At 42.2% G+C, this 27658-nt stretch overlaps 1 protein-coding gene across 2 annotated transcripts in view; it reads left to right on the forward strand.

The window, feature by feature from the left end:
* The window catches only part of Skap1 (src kinase associated phosphoprotein 1), a 360283-nt gene that overhangs the window by 4990 nt on the left and 327635 nt on the right, over positions 1–27658 (forward strand). For both annotated transcript variants that reach the window (XM_045159250.1, XM_045159249.1), the window contains exon 2: positions 26348–26453. In XM_045159250.1, coding sequence (XP_045015185.1) covers positions 26348–26453 — 106 coding nt within the window. The remainder of the gene's footprint in view (positions 1–26347; positions 26454–27658) is intronic.

Raw genomic sequence — 27658 nt, forward strand, 5'->3', positions numbered from 1 at the left:
CTTCGGATAGCTAAGATTCTCTTTAAGCTGCCTAAGTATTTTATTATAAACACTTTTAAAAAGCAAGACAGAGAGTGCCAGACACAGAGAAAGCATTGGCCCACCAGGGCCTCAGCCACTGCAATCGAACTCCAGACACTTGCACCACCTAGTGGGCATGCGCCACCTTGTGCTTGCCTCACTCTGTGCATCTGGTTCATGTGGTTTCTGGAGAGTCCAACATGGTTAGGCTTCACAGGCAAGCACCTTAACCACTAAGCCATCTCTCCAGTCCAACTTCTTCTTTTTTATTTTTTATTTTATTTGTTTTTGAGGTAGGGTTTCACTGTAGCCCAGGCCAACCTGGAACTCTCTCTATAGTTCCAGGCTGGCCTTAGTCTCACAGTGATCCTCCGACCTGTCTCCTGAGTGCTGGGATTAAAGGTGTGGCTCACCATGATGGGCTGTTCTAAACATTTTTGATCACCTCTCTTCAAAAATGTATTAGGGGGCTGGAGAGATGGCATAGCGGTTAAGCGCTTGCCTATGAAGCCTAAGGACCCCGGTTGGAGGCTCGGTTCCCCAGGTCCCACGTTAGCCAGATGCACAAGGGGGCGCACGCGTCTGGAGTTCATTTGCAGAGGCTGGAAGCCCTGGCGCGCCCATTCTCTCTCTCTCCCTCTATCTGTCTTTCTCTCTGTGTCTGTCGCTCTCAAATAAATAAAAAATTTTAAAAAATGTATTAGGAACTTTGTTTCAACCAACTAGCTCATGATTCCAATGGACTTGACTCGAACATTTTATTTCTGTGAGTGCATGTACTGAGCTTGCACTAGAATTTCAGGCAGCTACCAGACCCACCAGGCATTTGTGCGGAAGCTGGAGATCTGACTCACGTTTGGGGGACAAGCTCTTTACCAATTTGGCCATCTCCCTAGCTTCTTTCTGTCTTCTGAGACTGGTCTCATTGTGATCCATGCTGGCTTTAAAGGATGAACTTGAACTGTTGATGAGATAGCCTCCACCTCCCCAGTGCTGGGACTACATGGGCTTCCTCATGCCTTGCTCAGTTGATCACGTTTGAACTCAGCGGTGCTGAGCTGAGACCTATCACTGCCTGTTTCATCCTCAGCACACCTATGGAGCTCTGGTTTATACACGTATAACTTTTTGGGTGCTGTTGAGAATTTGAGTGAGAAAAAACATTTTAATATCTGTACTACTTAGGTGGAGGAGCACTTCCTGTTTTTTCTTTACCAGTTTTCTTTTATTTTAGTATCTTATCACAGGTCTCGTATGTATGTAATGTGCTGGTCCCGTGTGCACTTTGCCCACAATCAAGTAAATCTTGGTGGCAATGTTCTTACTACCCGTTTGACTGTGGGCCTCAGTTTCTTCATCTGTATAAGGAGATAATAATATTACCTGTCTCACAGAATTTATATAAACACTAAACAAGGAATAGTTGAAAAGGAATTAGCATGGAATCTGGTGTGTATTAAAGACTATATAAGTGCTTGGTAAATAAAATTAAAATTAAAAAAAAAATTAATTTGGAAGTCCTGGGCGGAAGAGATGACTCAGTGATTAAGGTGCTTGCCTGCAAAGCCTAAGGACCTGGGTTCTATTCCTCAGTACTCACATAAAGCCAGATGCACAAGGTGGCACATGTATCTGGAGTTTGTTTGCAGTGGCTGGAGGCCCTGACACATCCATTCTCCTATTCTTGCTCTGTCTGCCTTTTTCATTCTCTCTCTCTCTCAAATCAGTCAATCAATAAATAAAATAAAATTAATTTGGAAATCCTGCTGACTCCCCCTGCTATTGACGTTTTTCTCTATCTCTCTCTGCTGCTGATGTCTTTTGTTCTCTTTTTGCCTCCCACATGAAAACTTGTGGACATGGCCTTTTGCTTACACTGTTGGACCATCCTTGCTTTTTGACAGTAGGGGAGATTTTTAGGGACTTTTTCAAGGTCTTCTCTGTTTCTTTTCTCATGGTCTAGTGATAATTTCTATGAGAAACTGTGTGGGAAGGAGAGAAAGTCTCTCTCTGTTGTTTTTGTTGTTATCCAGCCTGCAGTTCACTGAATTTTCTGTACCTTTATTGATTCCCAAGCATAAAAATTTTCTACCCTGATGTAGAGATGGCTTAGCGGTTAAGCGCTTGCCTGTGAAGCCTAAGGACCCCGGTTCGAGGCTCGGTTCCCCAGGTCCCATGTTAGCCAGATGCACAAGGGGGCGCACGCGTCTGGAGTTCGTTTGCAGAGGCTGGAAGCCCTGGCACGCCCATTCTCTCTCTCTCCCTCTATCTGTCTTTCTCTCTCTGTCTGTCGCTGTCAAATAAATAAATTAAAAAAATAAATAAATAAAATTTGCTTTATGGGCTGGAGAGAAGGCTTAGCCATTAAGCGCTTTGGTTCGACATTCAAGTCCCCAGGACCCACATTAGCCAGATGCACAAGGGGTGCATGCGTCTGGAGTCCGTTTGCGGTGGCTGGAGGCCCTGGCACGCCCATTCTCTCTCTCTCTCTCTCTCTCTCTCTCTGTCTGCCTCTTTCTCTCTTTGTCTGTTGCTCTCAAATAAATAAATAAATAAAAACAAAATATATTTAAATAAAATTTGCTCTCTAAATTCTTTGAGGTGACACTTGACACATCCCTAGTCTGTTCTTATATGATTGAGCATATAATAGGAGAGATATGTCGTGGTGGTCTGAATCAGATGTCCCCCACAAACTCATGTGTTTTGAATGCTAGGTCCCCAGGTTGTGGCAATTTGGGAGGTGGGATCTTGTTGGAGTAGGTGTATTGTTGCAGGTAGACTTTAGGGTGCTAAAGCCACCTTTACCTGAGTGTGGCTTAGTCTCTTGCTGTTGTTTTTCACCTGCTGTGGCAGAGGTGACGTCCAGCCTCTGCTCATGCCACGCTTTCCTCTGCCATCAGGAAGCTTCCCCTTGAGACTGTAAATCAAAATGAACCCTTTCCTCCCATCAGCCGCTTTTGGTCTGGTGTTTTATCCCAGCAATGAGAAGTTAACTACGACATGTCTGCTCCTGACCTTGTTATAGAGTACTTTGTTTCACGTGTGTGTTAAGAATAGCATTTAGGGCTGGAGAGGTGGCTTAGCGGTTAAGGCACTTGCCTGCAAAGCCAAAGGACCCAGGTTTGATTCCCCAGGACCCACATAAGCCAGATGCACAAGGTGGTACATGTGTCTGGAGGCTCTGGCACACCCATTATCTCTCTCTCTGTCTTTCTCAAATAAATTTAAAAAATAAAAACAGTAGTATTTGGGGGGAAGCAGAGAGATGGCTCAGTGGTCAAGAGCACTTCCTCTGCAGTCATGAGGGCTTGAGAGACAGACAGAATTCCACCCCTAAGATCCATATAATCAGCTGACCATGGCCATGCTTGTCTAAAGCCCCAGTCCCATAGGGGAACAGAGACTGGGGAGTTGCCCAGACTTGTCAAAAACAATGGCAAACTTGAGGATCAGTCAGGAACTCCAGGTCAAGTAAGAAAGGGTGGAAGAATGATGGACTGGCACACCTGACATTTTCCAGCCTCTGCAGGCAAGGGCATGGAACTCCGATAGGCACGTACCCATGCACAGACCACCCCCCCCCCCGTCACGCTACATGCAGTTTTGCATTGACTCAAGGTTGAAGAACATGTAAGGTTAATTTCCCCCTTCTCACTTGTTTGCTAACATTCAAAACATGGTAGAAATATCTGAGCTTCATTCTGAGGATAGCCTAGATGACAAGTGAACTACCTGGAACTCTTGACCACTAGGTGACAATGGCTTCCCGTCAAACCCTCTGAGCTCCTCAAATTCCAGATAATTCTCCAGGGGCATGCTTCGCACAAATCATGCCTCCTCTCAGCTTCCCTACTTTCTGCACATGCTTTCTGTCTCGGTTTGCATAGGCTTAAACCACTGGCTGCCAACTAGGGTCCTTCAGGTGACTTTTGGCAACACCTGGGACTTGTGATTGTCCCCACTGGGGAAGGTGCTTCTGGTATCTAGTGGGTAGAGGCCAAGGATGCTGCTAAACTTTTGAAAATACACAGGATGACCAAAATAACAAAGAGTTTTCCAGTCTAAGTTGTCAACAGTTTCAAGGTTGAGACATCCTGGCCTGAACACATTTTCTTCCTCGATCTCCACAAAAGCCTACCTAATAAAGTCCCTGTGATGTCGAAGACATTGCTGGAGATGCTGGTGGTGCACGGGAGTGTGGAGGGGCTTGCGTGGTTTACGTAATAGTCAACCAATGATTTCAGTTTCAGCATTAGCTATCCCTGTTCTTTCTTTCTTTCTTTTTTTGGAGGTAGGGTCTGATTTTAGCTTAGGCTGATCTGGAATTTACTCTGTAGCTCCAGGCTGACCTCTCACTCACAGCAGTATTCCTACCTCTGCTTCCCCAGTGCTGGGATTAAAGGGCACATACCACCATGCCAGGCTAGCAATCCCTATTTCTAAGCACCCTTCTGCCACCCCTGTGCCCCACCCCATCTGACTTAGCCCTCAGACTTATGCTTTCTGTTTTCATTTTCTCCTTTTATCCTATATGGTGCAAAATTAAAAGACATTTTTTTTCTTGTCACATGACAAAAGCACTTTATCTATTCAGTTGTTTAGGATTTTACCAATACCCACACACAACAAAACAAGTTATTTTCCCAAACGATGTCAGTTTCTTTTCCTAAGAGGAATTCTAGTACCAGCTATTAGCATAATATTTTTTCACTTAATTTCATAAGTATAATACTTAAGTAGTATTTAATCATTTTAAATATAGAAAAAATAAGGTAAGTTTTAATTTTTTGCCACCATCTGAATCTTAACATATTGACATAACTACCATAGATCTGATTTTTTTCACGTTATAAGCCATTACACCCTACAGAAATCCTATAATTTCTGCTACATTTGTTCATATTTATTTCCCCTGTGCTTCCAAGTTCATTGCTTGCTTTTCCGGTTTGTCAGTGCTGCATTATAGGTTAGGTGATTATAACAGATGGCTTTTCAGGTCTGCAGTCTTTGAGTTCCACTGTTTAATTTTATTATCCAGCTTTTACATGGGGAATAGGACAGATCCGGCCCAGGAATGGAGTGGTCTTACCAGAGAGCAAGTCTTCTTGAAGACTAATGGCTTTGATAAGATAATTTATGAATTATGTAAATTCTCCTCTAGGGTCTCTTCCTAATATTATTGGTGTTTGTGGAAAAATAAAGCTTTTTTTTCATATAGTACAAGTTTTGTTAAAAACCTAACTGGTGGCAAATATTTATATTTATTAAGCTAATAGTGTAATAGTTGAAAATAATTAAGATACTATACATTATAAATCAAGTGTGATTAATATGCTAGAGTGTCTAGATAAGTATAGAAAATATCTAGCTGTATTTTATTTTATTACTTAAAATTTTAGTATTTTTTTGTGGTCTTATTGATCAAACTCAGGGCCTTGCATATTCTCAGCAAGTGTTCTACCACAGAGCTACATATCCCCAGCTCCCTAACTGAATTTTAATTAACTTACTTAAATTTACACTTCCCATAAATTTTTTTTTTTTTTAAACCAGGCAAGAAGGTGCCTGCCTTTAATCCAAGCACTTGGGAGGCTGAGCGAGTAGGAGGATTGCCATGAGTTTGAGGCCAGCCTACGCTAGACACTGCTTCAAAAAAATCTTTTTTTAACTATTTTTTTCCTTTCTGATAACTTTTTTTTTTTTTTAAATGTAAGGTCTCACTCTGGCCCAGGCCGACCTAGAACTCATTCTGAAGTCCCAGACTGGCCTCAAAATGATCCTCTTATCTCTGCCTCCTGAGTTCTGGGGTTAAAGGCGTGCAACACTATGCCTGGCCTGATAACTTTTTTTTTTAAATATTTTTGTTCATTTTTATTTATTTATTTGAGAGTGACAGAGAGAGAGAGGGAGAGAGAGACACCGATAGAGAGAGAATGAGCGCCCCAGGGCTTCCAGCCACTGCAAACGAACTCCAGACGCGTGCGCCCCCTTGTGCATCTGGCTAACGTGGGTCCTGGGGAATTGAGCCTCGAACCGGGGTCCTTAGGCTTCACAGGCAAGCGCTTAACCGCTAAGCCATCTCTCCAGCCCCTGATAACTTTTTGTATGAGTCCTTACTCATCCCTCCTGTCTCCTTCCCTCTTTTTCTCCCTCCTTTTTTCCCTGTATTTTTCTTCTCCTATGGGCACTTTATCAATTTAGAATTTACATAAAGTACATTAATTTTTTCCCCCTCAGTGCTGATAGATAAATCAAGGGCCTCTCACTTGTTGCTAGGCAAGATTGTACCACTGAGCCACCCTCCCAGTCCAAAAGTAGAGTTGCAAATGGTTGACTTTAACATACATATGCACCTGGGTGACTACCACCCAGATCAAGATATACAAAGTTTCATCCTTCTAGAACACTTTCCTTCACAATCTGTGCCCCTCTTCAGACCTAATTATTATTCTGACTTCTCTCTCTCTTTCTCTCTTTTTATCCCCCCCCCGCCCCGTCCGCGTTAGGTCTCTTATTCTAGCCCAGGCTGGCCTGGAACTCACTCTGTAGTCCCAGGCTGGCCTCAGCAACCCTCCTAATTCTGCCTCCTGAGTGCTGGATTTACAGGCATTTACCGCCACACCCAGTACATTATTCTGACTTGGGTCATAATAGATTATTTTTGCTGTTCTGGAACTTCATGTCTATCCTCACAGCATGTTTATGAGAGTTATTCATGCTTTGCTCTTTTTGCCAAGTGCTATTCCATTGTGTGACTCTTCACAGTTTGTTTATCCGTTCTTCCTCTGGTGGATGTTGAGTTGTTTTCAGCTTTGGGCAATTATGAATACAAGTGCTGGGATGATAAATACTAGTTTCTCTTAGGTAAATATCTAGGAGTGGGGGCTGGAGAGATTGCTTAGCGGTTTAAGTTCTTGCTTGCAAAGCATAAGGACCCAGGTTCAACTCCCCAGAACCCATGGAAGCCAGATGCACATGGTGACACATGCATCTAGAGTTTGTTTGCAGTGGCTTGAGACCCTGGTGCATCCGTTCTCTCTCTCTAATAAATAAATAAATAAATAAATATATAAATAAAAATTTCCACAGGCTATAGAGATACCTCCATCTATGCATCTCCCTGTACCTGTGCAGACATTTCCACGGGGCGGATTAGGACACTCTCAGATGAAGATTGCAAAGGTGTTAATGCTGGGCTTCTAGGTCGGCCACTAGTTAAAGCTTAATCTAAAGTACTTGCTATGTCTGAGCATTGGGGCTTTGTTTTCTGCGTGCTGTATATAGGCATTTTATCATTTTTCTCTATAAGAGGTGGGAACAGAATAAAAAATACAAATACCTCATGGTTCTTGGGTCATGGGACAAAAACAATCAGCAGGTTGAAGCTATTCACAGCCACAGCATGCTGACAGTTCTTCTGTTGGGCACTGATGGCTTCCTTCCTGTGAGCTAGGACACAGTTGGCAGGTGGGACTTTAACCAGGCTGCCAAGTGGTACTTCCTAACAAAAGGAAAAAACCGTGTGCGCGCCTGCGTGCCTTAAGAGTGCAATGCGTTGTCGAGTCATTTTTTTTTCTTCAAGGTAGGGTCTCACTCTAGCCCACGCTGACCCAGGACTCACTCTGTAGTCCCAGGCTGGTCTCCAACTCACAGCAATCCTCCCACCTCTGCCTCCTGAGTGCTCGAATTAAAGGTGTGGGCCACCTCTCCCGGCTCCAAATGAAAACTTCAATATTAAATTTAAGTTCTTAATGAAGTGAAAGTCATTTTTTGCCCCCACTCTGGTACTTTTACTTAAATGGTATGAAAATAGACAGTACAAAATTCCCATGAAGACTTGCTATAATGGGGTGGGATAATTAAACACTAAAGTTTTAGAGGTTTTTTTTTTTGTTGTTGTTTTTCGAGGGTCTCAGTCTCACCCAGGCTGACCTGGAATTCACTCTGTAGTCTCAGGCTGGCCTCAAACTCATGGTAATCCTCCTACTTCTGCCTCCTAAATGCTAGAAGTAAAGACGCACACCACCATGCCCGGGTTAGAGTATTTTATTTGTACGGATATTCACAAGTGATTGTAGAAATCACACTGGTCTATAACTTCCATGTCCCTGTAACAAGGTCCCAGCAATGACTGTTTTTGTTTTGACCAGAGACTGTCCATGGTACTTTATAAATGCTGGGTCGCCAGCTAGACTGGTTTCTTCTGTAAAATAGGAGTGTGTGATCTAAAGGGATAGCTGTGAGATTTAATTGAATGCACAGAATACCAGATGCCCTGCAATGCAGTGTTCCCACTGTTTTCACGTTGGAGGCTGTTCTGGTGGGGCGAGTTGTGTAGGCACACCCATTACAAGAAAGGGTGCTCCCGTTGGCAGCTCACTCATGAGGTCCTGGGAACGGCACAAACTGGTCTTTATCATGCCCAGCACCATTAGCAAAGCATCTGGGATGGGTTCTTAGATGCCTCTCCTCCCCTTGGTTTCCTTTCCTCCTCACAATTCCAGCAAACCCTTCTGACCCATGCCTCCCGCATAGTGCCCTGTTCTCCGTCCCGGAGGGTGTCGTTGGTCTCCAAGGCTTTTACAACTTCACAATGTTCAGAATGAAGCTCACATTCTCCCTTTAGTTAGAAAAAAAAATATTAGGGGACCGGGGAGATTGCTCAGTGGTTAAAGGCATTGCTTGCAAAGCTTGATGTCTCAGGCTCAATTCCCCAGCACCCAACATGCCCAAAATGGAGTGTGCATCTGGAGTTTGCGTGTAACAGTGGTAGGTCCTGGTGTATCCATGCTCACTTACTCTGTCTCTCTCTCTCAAATAAATATAAGTATAAATATTTTTTTAAGAAGAAAATGTTAGCTATCACTGAAAACTAAAGAGAAGATAAGGCTGGGATCTCATCCTCTTAGAATTACTTTTAAATTCATAAATAGATTATTTCTTTTAAAAAGTATTTTTGGGGAGCTGGGCATGGTGGTGCACACCTTTAACCCCAGCGCGTGGGAGGCAGTGGTAGGAGGATCGTTGTGAGTTCAAGGTTACCCCGAGACTACATAGTGAATTCCAGGTCAGCCTGAGCTAAAGTGAGACCCTACCTCGAAAAAAATATAATAATAAAGCACTTTGGGGGCTGGAGAGATGGCTTAGTGGTTAAGGCACTTGCCTGTGATTTCCTTAGTGGTTAAGGACTTAGGTTCGATTTCCCAGTACCCATGTAAGCCACATGCTCAAGGTGGCACATGCATCTGGAGTTCATTTGCAGTGGCTTGAGGTCCTGGCATGCTCTCTCTCTTTCTCTCTCTGCCTCTTTCTCATTCTCTCACAAATAAATTAATAAATAAAAAATATTTTCGGTCTGGAGAGATGGCTTAGCAGTTAAGGCATTTGCCTACAGAGCCTAAGGACCCAGGCTGATTCCTTCAGTATCCACATAAGCCAGATGTACATGGTGGCACAAGTGTCTGGAGTTCATTTGCAGTGGCTAGAAGCCCTGGCATGCTCACTCTCTCTCTCTCAAATAAGTAAATAAAAAAACTACTTATAAAATGTGTTGGGGGTCACACCCATAGGCCTCACACATCCTAAGCAAGTGCCCTCTCACTGAACTACACTCCCAGCATAAATATTAATTTTCATGTGTGTGGGGACTGGGAATTGAACACAGAGCCTTGTATATGATAACCATGGGCTCTACCACTGAGCTCCATGCTATAAGCCCAGCCCATTTATACTGCTGTGTTAATATTATAAATGGAGAAGAGGACTATACATATAACTTTACTGATTTTTAAAAAATACTTTATTTATTTATTTATGAGAGAAAAAGAGAGAATAGGCATGCCAGGACCTCTAGCCACTGCATACAAACTCCAGACTCATGTGCCCCCTTGTGCATCTGGCTTACGTGGGTCCTGGGGAATCGAACCCGGGTCCTTGGGCTTCACAGGCAAATGTTGTAACTGCTAAGCCATTTCCCCAGTCCCCTACTGTTTTTTTTTTAATTATTTATTTATTTATTTGAGAGCGACAGACACAGAGAGAAAGACAGATGGAGAGAAGAGAGAATGGGCGCGCCAAGGCTTCCAGCCTCTGCAAACGAACTCCAGATGCGTGCGCCCCCTTGTGCATCTGGCTAACGTGGGACCCGGGGAACCGAGCCTCGAACCGGGGTCCTTAGGCTTCACAGGCAAGCGCTTAACCACTAAGCCATCTCTCCAGCCCTACTGTTTTGTTTTTGAAACAGGGTCTCATGTAGCCCAGACTGGCCTTAAATTCACTATGTAGCTAAGGATGATTTTGAACTCGTGGTCTTCTTGCCTCCACATCCCAAGTGCTGGGGTTGCTGGCATACACTACCATGCCTGGCTAGACATAATATTTTGATGTACCAGCTTGGGCCTCCAGAAAGTGGTGCTGCTGCCACCCAGGCACCTCCCTCTTCCTTCTGTGCACTTCCTCCATGTTAATGAGGAGCACACATTATTTACCCCGCCCTTAGCTGCCCTGATGGGACTTCTGACTGGGGAATGGCTCTACTGTGCAGAGCTGGGAAGAGTGAGGCCCTAAAGAGAACTAGGTTGGGTTGTAAGAATTCCAGAAACCAGCGCTTAAGGCAACAGATTGCAAGTGGGGATGGGCCTCACCCAGGGAGGACCAGGGAACTAACCCAGAGACCCTAAGGGAAGGGAGAAGAGAATTTTCTTTCTCCATGTCCCTCTCTTCTTTTTCTTTCCTGCCCTGTCATCCCCAACCCATCTTCCTGTTGACAGTATGGCTTCCAACAGGCGTGGGAGATTCAGTGACAAGAAGAAGGGCCTTGGAATGGGTGAGAAAAGGTAGCAGAAGTCGGCAAAGGATTATTAAAGTAAAATGAGAATTAAGTCAGAACTACCAAGAGAGGGTGGGCATTTCTGGGATTGTACCTAGCCAAGACAACCATTCACACTTAAATAGCATTTGTAAGTAATTAAAGGACTTTGTTGCACAAAAGAGAGTGCCTAAAATATAAGTCAACATTGAATTTCATGGTATTAATTTGGTGGGTCATTTGAACCTTTTGCCCATATAGAAAAATCCCATTTTGGGGGGGGGGTATGATACCACCCAGGCAGAAATTTATATCATTATTCCTCTCAGCAATGTGAGGTCTGCTTTAGTAGTTCAAATACTTTCACACAATATCCCCTCTAGGAACACTTTTATTGGCATTTGGTTGGTAGAATTGTTTTCAGCAGCATTGGGCCATTCATCTTGCCTCCAAATAAAAGGTTGATTGAAGCAAACTTTTGAGTTTTAGAAACATATATCAACACACAACATTTGCAACTGTTAGGCAACGCTGGCTTAAATATTTTTTTTTTTCCCAGTGTGTCAGGAACATTACTTAGAAAATAGACAGAAGTCCCATTTATCTTTTAGTTTGAAAATAAATTTGACCCGTAGGATGTCATTCTTCACCAAATAAACAAAATAGTATCCTTGTAAATGGACAAGGTCAGAGATTTGGGAGCATGTCAGAAACGCTTACCCGTGTGTGAACTTAGAGGTCTTGATGGATTCTGCCAGTTCAGACAGAATCTTTTCAGCTGGTCTTGGGCTCTCCAGCAGGCAGCAGGTGTTTACAGGGACATGATGGCCTTGTTGGGCCTCCAGTATTGCATATGCCCTCTGATCCCTTACCCGTCAGTCTTTTCCTGCTCTTACTTCATTGCCCAGATGTCCGTAAGCTGTCTGGAAGCAGAGGGAGTTTTTGTTTTAGGGCAGTGGTGAATTATAACAGGAGAAACTATCTTTGCCAAAGCCGTGTTTACCTTTCAAATGTGAGATGTCAAGTTATTATCTGTTACTTTTAGTGCAAGAAGTTATATCGCCACCAGCTTGCTTTCCACATTAACTTGTGGCAGCCTCCCCATTTCCTCCTGACCCTCATGTTCTGCCCTCCAAGTTGAACTTCTTACATTTGCAACAACTCACCTGAGTTCTCTGACTGCTGGACCTCGGCAATGGTCTTTCTTATTTACCCGTAATATCACAATTACGTGTAACTGCATCTTTGCGTGTGTGTGTGTGTGTGTGTGGTGTGCATGTGGTTTATGCATGGCTGTGCAGATGCCCGTCTCCCGTATGCATTAGAGGTGGGCCATGGATGTTCTTCCTCTATTATTCATCCCCTGAGATCCTTGAGAAGGAGTTTCTCACTGAACCAGGAGCTGCCATTTTCTTCTCAGATTGGCTGGCTAGGAAGCCCCAGGGATATCTCAGCCTCTGTTCCCCACGGGACTAAGGTTACAGCCACGTGAGTCCGTGCACAGCTGTTGATGTGAGTGCCGGGGGGAACTGAACTCAGGGAGAATCAGGTCCTTGTGCTTGCAGAGCAGGTGCCCGTACCCGTTGTGACATCACTCCAGCCTTCCCTCGTGTATTTTAAGTCTGTGTTCTTATTCACTTTTTCAGTGATCAGTAAACACTTGTTGAAGGGCAAGAAGACTTTGACAACATGGCATTGTTCACAGCCTGTGCCTGATGGCATCTTTTCACTTTGGTATGAGGACATATACCTCACTCTGGAGTTGAACGTAACTGTAGGCAGACACTGTGTCAGGTTCTCCATGGAATGTGTGTTGTGATGTCCGAGGCTCTTTGGAGACACTTTTGAGCAGGTAGTGGTGCTTTTGATACTGACAGTTGAACTTGGAGGGAACTTAAGGCATCCTGATGGGACAGGACATGATACTTATAAAGGAAGAATTCTTTTTTTTAAACATTTTTTTAATTTATTTTTTAATTTACTTGAGAGCGACAGACACAGAGAGAAAGACAGATAGAGGGAGAGAGAGAGAATGGGCGCGCCAGGGCTTCCAGCCTCTGCAAACGAACTCCGGACGCATGCGCCCCCATAAAGGAAGAATTCTTGTTGGTACAAGGCTGATCACTTAATGAAAACACACCAGACAGAATGGTAGAGTAAGGAAGGTTGTATATTTAACTTTTAAAAAAAATTTATTTATGAGAGAGGCAGACAGATAGAATAAGTATGGCATGCCAGGGCCTCTTGCCACTGCAGATGAACCCCAGATACATGCACCACTTTGTGCATCTGGCTTTACATGGGTATTGGGGAATTGAGCTTACGCCATTAGGCTTCATAAGTATGCATCTTTAACCACTGAGCCTCTCTCCAGCCCCAGAGACCTTTTAAAATCTCTTTCCTGTTTGTGTTATGTTCCAAGCCGACTTGCCTCCTGAGTGCTGGGATTAAAGTCATGTGCCACCATGGCCTGGCTAAGATTTTTTTTTTTCCCCAAGGTAGGGACTTGCTCTAACCTAGGTTGACCTGGAACTCACTACATAGTCTCAAGGTGGCTTCAAACTCACAGTGATCCTCCTACCTCTGCCTCCCTAGTGCTGGGATTAAAAGTGTGTGCCTTGCAAGATTTTTTTTTTTATAAAAGGTAATGTCATCCTTTGACATTGAAGGATTATTCTATCCTATTAATGCCTCCTTAGCATTTTTCGTGTATAAATATTTTACTTATAAGAATTTAGTAGAGTGAATTGATGCTTATAATTTGTGTGTGTGTTTTATAGAAAAAGCTATACATTTTAATACACCATGTTCCATAGTATCTCCTTTGCAGTATTTCTTGTACTTTTATTTTGAGAGAGGGTCTCTAAATTGTTCAGACTGTCCTTGGGTTTGTGGTGCCCCTGCCTCAATTTCCTGAGTAGCTGGGATCACAGGCCTGTGTCACCAAGCAGGCCATAGGATCATTGTACACTTCCTCTCTACACAGAAACAGCTGCCTGAACACCAGCATGGCCCTCTACCACTGAGGGAAATAAAAGTGGGGAATAAAAATTAAAGTCTATCCGAACTATGAGCGATATTACCTCAGGCTTACATACTGCTTTTCGTTTTACTTATTTTTATGATACTAAAACACAGGTTTTAGAAATATACACACATCTAGGGCTGGAGAGGTGGCTTGGCGGTTGAGGCTCTTGCCTGCAAAGCCAAAAGACCCGGTTTCGATTCCCCAGGACCCACGTACACTAGGGTGGTGCATGCATCGGGAGTTTGTCTTCAGTGTCTGGAGGCCCTGGTGCACTCACTCACTCTTGCTCTCTCTCTGCCTCTTTCAAATAAATAAAAGCATATTTAAAAAGAAAGAAACAGGCGCACATTTAGAAACACAAAGAATATGAAGAAAATGATAAAAGTAGGTATAATTTCTGTACCCAGAGATGACCATAGTCAATATTCTCACATTTATCACAGTGCCTGACTGGCCTGTAGAAAGCATTCTAACCATTAATGAGTGAATTGAACCCAATTTTTGCTTTTTAAAAATCATTCTGATTTAAAACATTCAAATTATAGAGTGGATAGGAGGATGGAGAGATGGCTTAGTGGTTAAGACACTAGCCTGCAAAGACTAAGGACCCAGGCTTGATTCCCCAGTACCCACATAAGCTAGATGCACAAGGTGGTGCCTATGTCTGGCGTTCATTTTCAGTGGCTAGAGGTCCTGACATGCCTATTCTCTCTCTCTTTCTCTCCATATATATATATATATATATATATATATATATATATATATATATGACAGATATATGTATATATATTTGTCTCTCTCAAATAAATTAATTAATAAAAATTTTTAAAATTGAGTGGATAGTAGAAGTTTCCTTATCCCTTCTTTGTCCTCATTTCCTCATTATTGACATTTTACATCAATCAAGTGTAGTATTTTTGCTACAATTAATAAACCAATTTCAAAACGTTAAATAAAATCCGTAGTTTATTCAGTTTTATTAATTTAACCTAATTCCCCTTTTCTCTCCCACAACCTATCCAAGATACCGTTAAGTCTCCTTGGGCTCCTATTAGCCGTGACCATTCCCCAGATTTCCCATGTTTCTGACGAGTGTCGCCCTTTCGAGGAGCACTGGCCAGGAATGTGGTAGAGTGACCCTCCATTAGAGCTTGTCTCATAGTTTTCTCATGATTACACTAAGGTTATGGGTTTTGGGAAAGAAGATTACAGAAGGAAGGTGTTATTTTCATCACACCATATCAAGGGTTCATACCATCAACATGATTTACGACTGTTGGTGTTGACCTTGAACACCTAGCTGATGCAGTGTTTGTTGGGTTTCCCCACTGTAAATTTGCTCTTTATTCCTCATTCCCGTATTGCACTGCTTGGAAGTTGGCTGTGTGCAGCCCACACTTTGGAGTGGAGTATCCACATAAATTCCATACTGAAGATTAGTTTGTCTCCCATTTGCTAATTCATTCTATTTTTATATCACATTGGACTTGTGAATATGCATTTCATACTTTGGGTTATAACCAAACATTACTTCATTTCGTTGTTCAAATTGTTTCGACTTTGGCCATTGAGAGCCATTTTAGATGGTTCCTATGCTCTATTTGACATGGCCCATGAGAAAAAGAGAGTCAGTAGTGTAAGCTGTTTCCAAAGCTACTGAGAGCAGCACCATCCTCCATTCCCTCCAGCGAAGTTCTTTCATACATTTGTAATGCAGTTAGGTTAAGTTGCTATACTTTACATCCTTGAAATTATCCCACCCTAATGGATTAAGGGTTCACCCTGCGTGTCGTAAAGTTCTGTAGGTTTTGACAATTGCTTCCACTATAGGCTCAGTGTCCTACACACCCGCTGAGCTTCACTTATTTCCCCTCCATGCCTGTGACTCTCTTGTCAACCACTGATCTTGTTTTCTTTGTGTATGTATCATGCATGGGTCTATGTGGATGCCCCTGTATGTGTGGAGCCCAGAGGACAACCTTAGGGATCCATCTCAGGTACAGCTGTGCACCCTTTTCATGTTTTGCATTTTTAAAAAATATTTTATTTATTTATTTGAGGGATATATATAGAGAGGCAGATAGAGAGCACGGGCATGGCAGGGCCTCCAGCCACTTGAAACAACCTCCAGACTCATGCGCTGCCTTGTGCATCTGGCTTATGTGAGTACTGGGGAATTGAACCAAGGTCTTTAGGCTTCATATACAAGTACCTTAACTGCTAAGCCATCTCTCCAGCACCTATTTTTTCATATTTCATTTATTAATTTATTTGAGAGAGAGAGACAGAGAGAGAGAGAGAGAGAGAGAGAGGAAGAAGTAGATATATAGAGAGAAAGAAGCAGATAGAGAAAGAAAGAATGAGTGTGCCAGGGCCTCCAGCCACTGTAAACAAACTCCAGACTCATGTGTCATCTTGTACATGTGGCTTCACGTGGGAACAGAGGAATTGAACCTGGTTCCTATGGCTCTGCAGGCAAGCACCTTAAGTAGTAAGCAATCTTTAATCCATCCCTGGTTTTTTTTTTTTTTTTTTTTTTTGAGGTAGGGTTTCACACTAGCCCAAGCTGACCTCAAACTCACAGTGAATCTCCTGTCTCTGCCTCTGAGTGCTAGGATAAAGACATGTGCCACCAGATCCCTGCACATCCACCTCTTTTTTCTTTTCCAGGTAGGATCTCACTCTACCACCTCTTTTTAAGACAGGACCTCTCGTTGCTTTCAACCTCACTAGTGAGCTCCAGGGATCTGCCTGTGTCTGCCTTCCCAGCTCTGGGATTACGGGCACACTGCCACGCCTGACGCGTTCCACGTGTCCTGGAGATGGAACTCAGACGCAGCTCCTCACGTTGTACAGCAAGCACTTTACGACTGACCCACCTCCTCAGCTCTCCCTCCATGTCATTTATTTTGTTTTTTATTTATTTATTTATTCATTTATTGTGTGTGTATGTTTTAAGTTTTTCGAGGTAGGGTTTTGCTATAGCCCAAGCTGACCTGGAATTTGCTATGTGATCTCAGGTGGCTTCAAACTCATGGCGATCTTTCTAGCTCTGCTTCCCAAGTGCTGTGATTATGGTGCATGCGCCACCATGCCCTGCCCTCCACGTTATTTTAATTATGAATGTTTTTGAGGTATCTTTTGTTTCCTCCCTCCCTCCCTTTCTTCATTTCTTTTCTTTTCTTGTCTTCTCTTTTCTTTCTTTCTTTCTTTCTTTTTTTTTTTTTTTTGAAGCAGGTCATTCTCACCAAGGCTGATTGGGAATCAACTCACTCTGTAATTCAGTCTGGCTTTTAAGTACATTATTTACTTATTTGTGTGTGTGTGGGGGGGGAGCGCAGATAAAAAGAATGGCCGTGGCAGGGCCTCAAGACGCATGCGCCGCTTTATGCATGTGGTTTTTGTGGATACTGGAGAATCGAACCTGTGTCCTGTGACTTTGCAGGCAAGCACCTTAACTGCAACCTCTCCAGGCCTCAATCTGGCTTTGAACTCCTACCTAAGCTTCCTGAGGTTAGGATTAAAGGTGGGATTAAAGGCATGCACCATTATGACCAGCCAAATAAATCTCATTATCTGGTTATCTGATTTCCAACTTAATTCCTTTGTGAGCAGAAAATATACAGTGCCCTGTAAATTTTATATCTTTCACATTTATTAAGACTTTAATAGGGCTGGGGATGTAGCTCAGTGGTAGAGCACTTGTCTAGTATGTACAATGTCCTGATATTATTCTTTTGTTTTGTTTTGTTTTTTTGAGGTAGGGTCTCACTCTAGCTCAGGCTGACCTGGAATTCACTCTGTAGTCTCAGGGTGGCCTTGAACTTATGGTGATCCTCCTACCTCTGCCTCCCAAGTGCTGGGATTAAAGGTGTGTGCCACCACACCCAGCAGATATGATATTATTCTTTAACAGAGAGTGGGGAGAGCAAGAGGGAGAGGAGAGAGACTAGAACATTGTGATGAATGGCCCACGTGGACTTGAACAAATGTGTGTTCTGGAGTGATTGGATGCAGTATCCTATGAAGGTCAGTTGGGTCAAAATGGCTCACAGTGTCACTGAGGTCTCTGTCCTTGCTAATTATTTGTCTAGGTGTTTAGATTTTAAGAGACAGTGGTAAAATCCCCAATTTTGATTGCAGCTATGTCTTTGGCCCTCTTTGGTTCTTCAGAAGTTTGCTTGAAGCATTTTGAAACTCAGTTTATTAGGTACAGACTCAGTTATAGTTGCTATACCTCCCAATAACGTGGCCCTTTCATCTCTTTGAAGAAGCCCTCGTTGTCTCTCATAATTCTCCCATTCTCTTTTTACTTTATTGCTACTTTTGCTTATGTGTGTGTACGTGTGTATGTGTGTGTGATGGGGTGTTGCATGCACATGTGTGTCTGCACGCGTGGAGGACAGCATTGAGTTTCATCCTCAGCAACGCCTTTCCCCTCTTTTTGAAGTAGAGTTTCTCATTGGCCAAGAGCGTACCAATTACTCTAGACTAGCTGGCCAGGGAGCTCCAGGGGGCGGCCCTTCTTTGCCTCCCCAGTGCTGGGACTACACGTGTGCGCCACCACACCTGGCACTGTACGTGGTCACCGGGGATCAAGCTCAGCTCCTCATGCTTTCAAAGGAAGCACTTCACTGACTGAGCCACCATCTCCCAGACAAATCCTGCCTTCTTTCTTTTTTCCCTGAAAATAAGTTTACTTCATTTATTTATTTTGTAAGCAGAGAGAGAGAGAGAGAGGGAGAGAGAGAGAGAATGGGCATGCTAGGGCATAGTGCCACTGTAAATGAACTCTACATGCTCCTGCCACTTTTTGCATCTGGTCTTACATGGGTACTGGGGAATTGAACCCCAGGTTGCAGGCTCTGCAAGCAAGTGCCTTTAACCACTGAACCATGTCTAGAGGGTTTAAAAACTTTACTTATTTATTTATTTGCGAGAGAAAGAGGGGGAGATAGAAAGAGAGAGAGAGAGAAAGGGAGAACGGGCATGCCAGGGCCTCTAGCCACTGTAAACAAACTCTAGATGCATGTGGCACCTATGCATCTGACTTATGTGGGCACTGGGAAATCGAACCTGGGTCCTTGGGCTTGGAAGGCAAGTGCCTTAACCATTAAGCCATCTCTTCAGCCCATGTATAGAGTTTTTATTCAGTCATTCTGTGCTTTTCCTTCCTTCCTCCTCCTTTTTTTTTTTTTTTTTTTTTGAGAGATGGTTTTATGTAGCTCAAGCTGCTACCATCATTGCTATGTAGCTAAATGTGACTTTGAACTTCTGATCCTCCTGCCTCCACCTCCTGAGTTCTGGAATTACAGGTATCACCACACTCGGCTTATAATTCTGTGTCTTAATTTATTTTTCCACATTTTCATTTATGTGACTCTATGTGTGTTTGTATGAGCATGCTGGGATCTCTTGCTACTGCAAATGAACACCAGACACATGCATCACTTCACACTGGCTTTATGTGGGTGCTGGGGATTAAATGCAGGCCTCCAGGCTTTGCAAGCAAACACCTTTAACCACGAAGCCATCTCCTCATCCTCTTTCTGGGCTTTTAAGTCATGTGTTTAGGTCACGTATATATAAATCTATCGTCATGGAAGGATTTAGGTTTACTATTTTGCTATTTTTTAAAATTGTCACTTTTTGTTACATTTGCCTTTAAAAATATTAATTGAGGGCTGGAGTTAAGTCACTTGTCTGCAATGCCTAACGACCTGAGTTCAATTCCCCAATACCCATGTAAAGCCAGATGCACAAAGTGGTGCCCGCGTCTGGAGGTCATTTGCAGTAGCTGGAGGCCCCGGTGTGCCCCCTCTCTCTTTCTTACTGTTTATCTTTCTCTCGCCTTGACAATAAATAAAAAGAAATCAATCAAATGCTTTTTTAATATTCCACTTAAGTTTCTGTTGTGGTTTAGATTGTACCGCTTGGTTTGGCACTCATTATTCATCACCGTCTGTTTAGAGTTAACCCTGGACCACTTACTGTGCTTTCCTTCCTGCTGCTGCTGTCACGTTTTTACGTGGACACGGGTTATAATCTCTGCAGCGCGATGCTGGAACGTGTGCCTGAGACCGCCTGCTGTCTTGTGAAGAAGTAAGAGAAGAGTGAGGTCGTTTCAAACGTGCCCACGTGCTCAGCATCTCAGTGCTGTAGATAGACTTCTCTCGGGTGTCACTTACCTTCAGCCGTGTAAACTTCCTGTCAATTTCCTCTCATGCAGGTTTCCTAGGAAAACATTTTTCTCAGTTTTTGTTTATCTGAAAACTGTCTTTATCCTGCTTTTGGATTTTGATGGCTACTGTCAGTGGACATAGGACTTGGGGTAAACTGGGCCTTTTATTTTATTATTTTTCTTTTCAGTACTTTAAATGTGTCATTCAAATGTCTTCTGACCTCCGTTATTATTGCTCTTTTTATACAAAAAGAATTCAGCTTCATTCTTATCGGTGTTCTGTTATATGTGATGGGCCATTTTCTCCTGATGCTTTGAATTTTCCTCTTTATCTTTGATTTTGAGCAGTTTAACTTTAAGGTTGCTGTGCTTAGCTTTCTTTGCATTTATTCTATTTGAGGTACACTGCTGAGGATTGAACCCAGAGCCTCATCCATGGTATGCATGTGCTCTACCACTGAGCTACATTTTGGCCTAGAAATTTATATTTATTTTTCAGTAACTGTCTCATTGAGATTTTCCCATTTATTTGCATGGCATATTATTTTGCTTACATGGTAGTCATTTTTGAAAATAGCCTTAAAAATTTTTATTTGTTATTTATTTGCAACGAGAATGAGAATGAGAATGGGTATGTCAGAATCTCTTGCCACTGCAAATGAACTCCGGCCACATGTACCACTTTGTGCATCTGGCTTTATGGGGGTGCTGGGGAACTGAAGCTGGGTGGTTGAGTTTTGCAAGAAAGCACATTTAACCACTGAGCAATCTTTCCAGCCCCAACATACCTTTTTTTTTTTTTTTTAAATGAGAAAGAGAGTGAGAGAGATGGAGAATTTGCTCGCTTGGCCCTCCAGCTGCTGCAACTGAACTGTAGACAAGTGCGCCACCTTGTGCACATGTGCAACCTTGTGCGTCTGGCTTACATGGGATCTAGGGAGTCAAACATGGATCCTTAGGCTTCGCAGGCAAGTGTCTTAACTGTTACGTCATCTCTCCAGCCTCCAAAAATAGCTTTACAAAAGAGTAAAATGATACCCATTACCACAAAGCTTAAGCTGTACATAAAACCTGAAAAGAGGTGGGGGAGGTGGCTCAGTAGGCAGAGCACTTGCTGCACACGCCTGAGGACCTGAGGTTGGATCCAGAACCACATGGATGCCAGACGTGGTGGTTGTTCTACTGTAACCCCAGTGCTGGAGAAGGGGAGACAGGGAATCCCTGGGGCTCTCTGTCTAGCCAGACGAGCTGAATCCGAGAGCTCCAGGTTCTGTGACCAACCCTGTCTCAATAAATACGGTGGAGAGCGGTAGAGGGAGACACCTGATGCTGACCTCTGGCCCTCACACATGCACACGTGAGCACCCACACACAAACATGCATTTTTGCATGCATACCACACACACACATGCATGCAGAGAACTTGAAACCACCTTTATGAAATATTTCATTATCTTTAAAATTTTCTAGTTTTTTGTTTGTTTGTTTGTTTGTTTGTTTGTATGTTTGATTTTTATTTTTATTTTTCAAGACAGGGTCTTACTATAGCTCAGGCTGACCTGGAGTTCACTATGTAGTGTCTGGGTGGCCTTAAATTCACAGTGATCCTCCTATCTCTGCCTCCTGAGAGCTGGAATTAAAGGCATGCACCCAGCTAAATTTTCTATTTTTGCTCCCTTTTATTTTGCCTAACTTTTGTATATTTATGCTTTCTCTCCATTTTTCACTGCATTGGCTATTGGCTTATTGATTTGTTGAAATCCTTTGCCACTCCCGAAAATCCAAGCTCTTATACTTTCTTAGCTTTTATACATTTATAAATTTCCCCTCTGTAGTTCAAGTTGGCCTCGAGCTTGCTATATAGCTGAGAATGACCTTGAACTCCTGGTCCTTCTGATTCTACCTCCCAAGTACTAAGATTACAGGCATGCACTGATTTCTAACTACTGTATTATACAATGATATCCTTTAAAAAAAATAAGATCTTATGTGAAATGCTGCTGTATAAAATAGATAAAAGCCCAACACCTTTGATTAAAGCAGAGAGCAGTGCAGGAAAAGGAGGGGTTTCCTGGGGTCCCCCTCCCTTGCCTATCTGCCTTTCTCTTCCTTATCAGAGGCCATGACTCCAGAGAGCATGTTAGAAAAACCGCTGTTGTGAGTTATTAATTTCTGCTTTTATCTTTATTGCTTCCTTTCTCCTGTTTTCCATAGTCTTATTTTATTGCCTTTTCTAATTTGTTTTTGTTTTTTTTTTATAGTACTGCTACTTGAACCCCCGGCTTTGTATGTACTACACTAGCCCTCGGCCACTGAGCTATACACCCCAGCCCAGGTTTTCTTCCCTCACTCCCTTCCTTCCTTCCTTCCTTCCTCCCTTTCTCCCTTCCCCCTTCCCTCTTTTCTTCCTTTCCTCTCCTCTCCTCTTCCCTCCCTTCCTCCTTCCGTGCCCTCCCTCCCTTTACCTCTTTTAAATTTGTCCTGGGGGATTGCTCAGTGGTTAAGATGCTTGCTGGAAAAGCAAAAGGACCCAGGTTTGATTCCCCAGTACCCACGAAAAGCCAGATGCACAAGTTAGTGCATGCGTCTAGAGTTCGCTTACATTGGCTAGAGGCCTTAGTGTGCCCATTCTCTCCCGCCCCTCCCACCCCTTCTGCTTCTTTCTCTCTCTCAAATAAATAAATATATTTTTAAAATTTTTTGTTTATTTTTATTTATTTATTTGAGAGCAACAAACAGAGAGGAAAAGAGGGAGGGAGAGAGAAAATGGGCACACTAAGGCCTCCAGCCACTGCGAATGAACTCCAGACGCGTGTGCCCCCTTGTGCATCTGGCTAACGTGGGTCCTGGGGAGTCGAGCCTCGAACTGGGGTCCTTAGGCTTCACAGGCAGCTGCTTAACCGCTAAGCCATTTCTCCAGCCCAAATAAAATATATTTTCAAAAATTGTCCTGGAGATTGAACCCAGGGTCTTATGACTACTAATTACACACTCCACCACTGAACTATATCCCAGCCTCTAGTAATATATTTTCTTTCTATAGATTTGCTATTTTTATTTTCACATAAGTGGAATGATATAATAGGTGGCATTTTGTGACTTGCTTCTTTCATTGTAGCATAGTGATTTTACAGATTCATCCATATTAAGCATGTATCTGAGTTTCATTTCTTTATATAGCTGAGTAAAACTTTGCTGTGTGGATATATTTTATCTGTTTATCAGTTAATGGGTATTTGGTTGTTTCCATACTTAGCTATTATGAATCATGGTGCTAATGAGCACTTGTGTACACTTGGTTTTATTTCTCTTGGACATAAACCTTAGTAGAATTACTAGATTATATGGTAGCTTCCAGTTTAGACATAGAAATATTTTGTTCATTTGTTTGTTTGTTTTAGTTTTTTGAGGTAGGTTCTCACTCTAGCCCTGGCTGACCTGGAATCAGTGATGCTCCTTCCTCTGCCTCCCAGTGCTGGGATTAAAGGCGTGTGCCACCACGCCTGGCTTTTTTGTTTGTTTTTATAGCACTAGTTATGTTAGGTACATATTCTATCACTGAGGTACATCCCCAACCCTATTATTTATTTGTTTAGACTAGATCTTTCTTCTCCCTCCTCTTCTTCTCCTCCTTATTATTCTTTTTTTTTGGTCTTCAAGGTAGGGTCTTGCATGAGCCCAGGCTGACCTGGAATTCACTCTGTAGTCTCAGGCTGGCCTCAAACTCACAGCAATCCTCCTACCTCTTCCCCTCAAGTGCTGGGATTAAAGGTATGTGCTAGACCAGATCTTTTTAAGTCCCTGAGACTCATCTTGGACTTGAAATTCTCTTGTCTCTGCCTCTCTAGTAGAATGACACTACACCTAGCTCTGTTTAGCCTTTTGAGAACTGGTTAGTCATTTTTTTTTTGCATGTGTATGTGTGTGATTATTCATATGCGTGTGGGCACATGTGTGTATGTACAAGTGCATGTGCATGTGTGCGGAAACCAGAGGTCAACATGAAGAGTCTTCCTTAATTACTCTCCACAACATATATATATATATATACACACATACACACATATATATACATATATATATAAGTTTTTTAAGGTAGGATCTCACTCTAGCCCAGGCTGACCTGGAATTCACTATGGAGTCTCAGGGTGGCCTCGAACTCATGATGATCCTCCTACCTCTGCCTCCCTAGTGCTGGGATTAAAGGTGTGCACCACCACGCCCAGCTTTCCACAATATTTTTTGAGACAGGGTTTCTCAATGAAGCTGTTAGGAAAGTATTCTACCACTGAGCTGTGCACTATGGGGTTGTAGAGGAATTGAAGTCCTCGTTGGTGAGAATAAAGCAATGGTGCAAGTGTTTTAAAATATAAACTGACAGCGACTAGGGAGATGGCTCAGTCAGTCAGTAAAGCCCTTGTGAGAGCGTGAGGACCTGAGACTGGATCCCCAGCATGCACACAAAAGCCAGACATGTTAGTGTGTGCCTATAACTCCAATCTTGGGAAGGCAGAGACATTCTTCTTTGTGATCTTGGGAATGGAGAGTTACCTTTTATCGATAAGTGCACAGTTAGCCATGGAGCTTTCGTCTTTGTGTCTGCATGTGGTCCTGGACATGGCGCTCAGGGCCTCCCCATGCTTATCATATGCAAAACCACTGAACCACTCCTCTAGTCCCTGGCTATTGGGTTTCTGTAGATGTTATTCGTCAGACTGAGAAAGCTTCCTTATTTTCCTCCTTTGTTCAGTGTATTTACCACGAAGAACTATTGACTTTTGTCAAATGCCTTCTCTGTATCTACTAAGATAATCATTACCCTTTCTTTGATTAATATGATATGATCCATTCATTGAATCTCTCAGATGCCACTTAATTTCTTGCCTTTAACTCAACTTCCATTCTTTTTTCTTTAGCATTCAAGGCACCTTAGAGAAACCCATTAAATGACATCTGCAATAGACACAGTGCTGGGCTTAGATGTTGATGGTGATTCTTTTTGAAATTTCAATTTCCAGGGATTTATCTTTCATCAGAAGTCCTAGTGATGGTTATCTAGAATTTTTTAGAGGGGTGAAGACGAGGTATTGTTGAATAGTGTTAACATTAAGCAAATTTCTAGATATACTTTTGTAACCCAACTGAATATATAATATAACAATATTATTTTTGAAAAACATTTATTATTTATTTACAAGCAGAGAGATAGAGAGAGAATGGACACACCAGAGCCTTCTGCCACTGCAAACGATCTCCAGATGCACGTGCTATCCTGTGCATCTGGATTTATGTGGGCACTGGGGAATTGAACCCAGGCTTTAACCATGGTGCCATCTCCCCAGCCCATAATATTATTTTTGTAGTTTATATAAAACAGTTTTATATTTTAGAGCAATTTTTAGAGGGAGAAAAATTTAACTGTATCACTTAAATGCCTTTTAGTGTTGATAAATGTATTGTACAGAATGGAATGTGTAGCCGAACTAGTATTTCTGGCCATTGTAATCATTATCAATGTATTATTTTGTCTCTGAAAATTGGTATATCCCCAAATTCCTTCCTTCAACATAGCATGATTTGTTTCATAGCACGTATTTCCATCATGTCCTTAGTTTATAATGTGCGTTCACATTAATTGCCATTTCCTTCTCCTGGAGACATTTTTCTTTTCCATGTGGGCTCCTTCACATGGTTGCATTGTCGTTTCACTGATGATGCATCTGCTAATTAATGTCGCTTCTTGGAATGGCTGCCCTTTTTGTTCTTGATTTTGCAGTTCAGCTCTATTTTTTATTTCAGCTGCAATTATTGGTATTACTTTTCCAGCTCTTATTGGTCTGTGACCTTCTGTGACTTATTTGTAATATTTACATTTTTATGAAATTGACAATCTATCCTCTGCCATCAGTGATAATTAAGTATGTAGACATTTTTTGAAAAGATGGGTTAGGAACTAGTTATTTCTTGTGATTAATATATGCACTAGCTTTCTAAATTTATGGCAAAGTCTTGGATTATTAGAACATGTCATTTATAGAGATATGTGAAATTTTAGCTATTTTTTATTTTGATGATATATATATATATTTATTATTTATATATATATATTTATATATATATATATATAAATAATGAAATTCACCATCTTGACTATTATTAAGTGTATAGTTCTTTAAGTATACCAACTACATTCACATTGTCGTGAAGCTATAAAACCTTAAAAGAAAAAACAATCTTTCATTTTTTAATCCCTCAGGTTTTCTTTTTCCCCTTGTGACCTCCTTTTGTTGACTGCCTTTTCTTTTAGATACTGAAGATTTCCTTGCAGAAGGTTTGCGGAATGAGAGCCTCAGTGCTGTTGCAAGAGACCATAAGGACCATATTCTCCGGGGCTTTCAGCAACTCAAAGCCAGGCTCGTATAAGCTAATTTCATTTTTTTCCCCTGAGATTTCAAACAATTTATAATCAGTAAAATCGACTTTAATAGTGTATTTTGATAATGATGTTAAAATAATTATTCCACTTTTAGCTTTCAAGTTTTTTTAAAGGTGAAAGTGTGGGTTTTATTTTATTTTATTTTATTTTATTTGCAAGCAGAGACAGAGAGATAGAGAGGAGACAGACAGAGGGAGGGAGAATGGGCGCACCAGGACCTCTTGCCACTGCAAATGAACTCCAAATACGTGTATCTCCTTGTGTATTTGGCTTACATGGGTACTGGGGAATCGAACCTGGGTCCTTTGGCTTCACAGGCAAGTGTCTTAACTGCTAAGCCATCTCTTCAGCCCCTCAAGTTTTTTTTTAGTTAGGCCTTATTGAACACTTTTGCATTTAACACCAGCAAAAATATAATGGTAAAATCTAAACATGTATAAATGTTATCTGAATTAGTAAAAAGAAGGTATTATGCACTATAGGATAATTTTCATTGTGTTTTTAGTACTGATTTTACTTTCGCATCTCCTCTAATAAAAAAATTAAAACCAGACTTGTTTAGCTAATTCCTTGACTATATTGGAATGCTTTAGTCCCAGAATGGGTTGGAATATCATGCTCCGTAAAGGGGCTCTGATCTAATTTGTTCTTTTTAGAATGTACATGTGAATCCACTTCCTTGGTGGAAGAAGAAGGCAAACATTTCCTTTACAATATATTTCCTGACCAGCTCTTCTTGAAATGTGGTGACGATGAGAATTGGGAATAACTGAGTGTGACTTTGTTCCCTTCCAGCCTGGGGCCCGGGCGATTCAGAATGGTGGAAGGGAGCGCTCTTGGAGAGCACCAGCAAGGTTTTGCTGGGAGTTCATTTTCGTGGCTGATCGTTTTTCCCTTCTGCTTTAAAAATCTTGTTGCAAACTCCTTAGAAGCAGGGAATTCTATCCTTTGGAAGGGCACAGCCAGAATCTATTCCCTCCAGGAATGTGAGAGAACCTCATGAGATGCCCTGCTGGATCTTAATCGATCTTTCCTGCTGACTAATTAAGCATCACTTTTACTCAGCAACTGGGGACTATGTAATTATCAGCCTGGGTTGCCCTGAGTAATTGAAACAAACAGAATGCTGAAGATGGGAAGTTGTTTTTTAATTGTAAAAATGGGAATATCTGTAATTTTTGG

The sequence above is a fragment of the Jaculus jaculus genome, chromosome 9, assembly GCF_020740685.1.
Source record: "Jaculus jaculus isolate mJacJac1 chromosome 9, mJacJac1.mat.Y.cur, whole genome shotgun sequence".
Classification (NCBI taxonomy): domain Eukaryota; kingdom Metazoa; phylum Chordata; class Mammalia; order Rodentia; family Dipodidae; genus Jaculus; species Jaculus jaculus.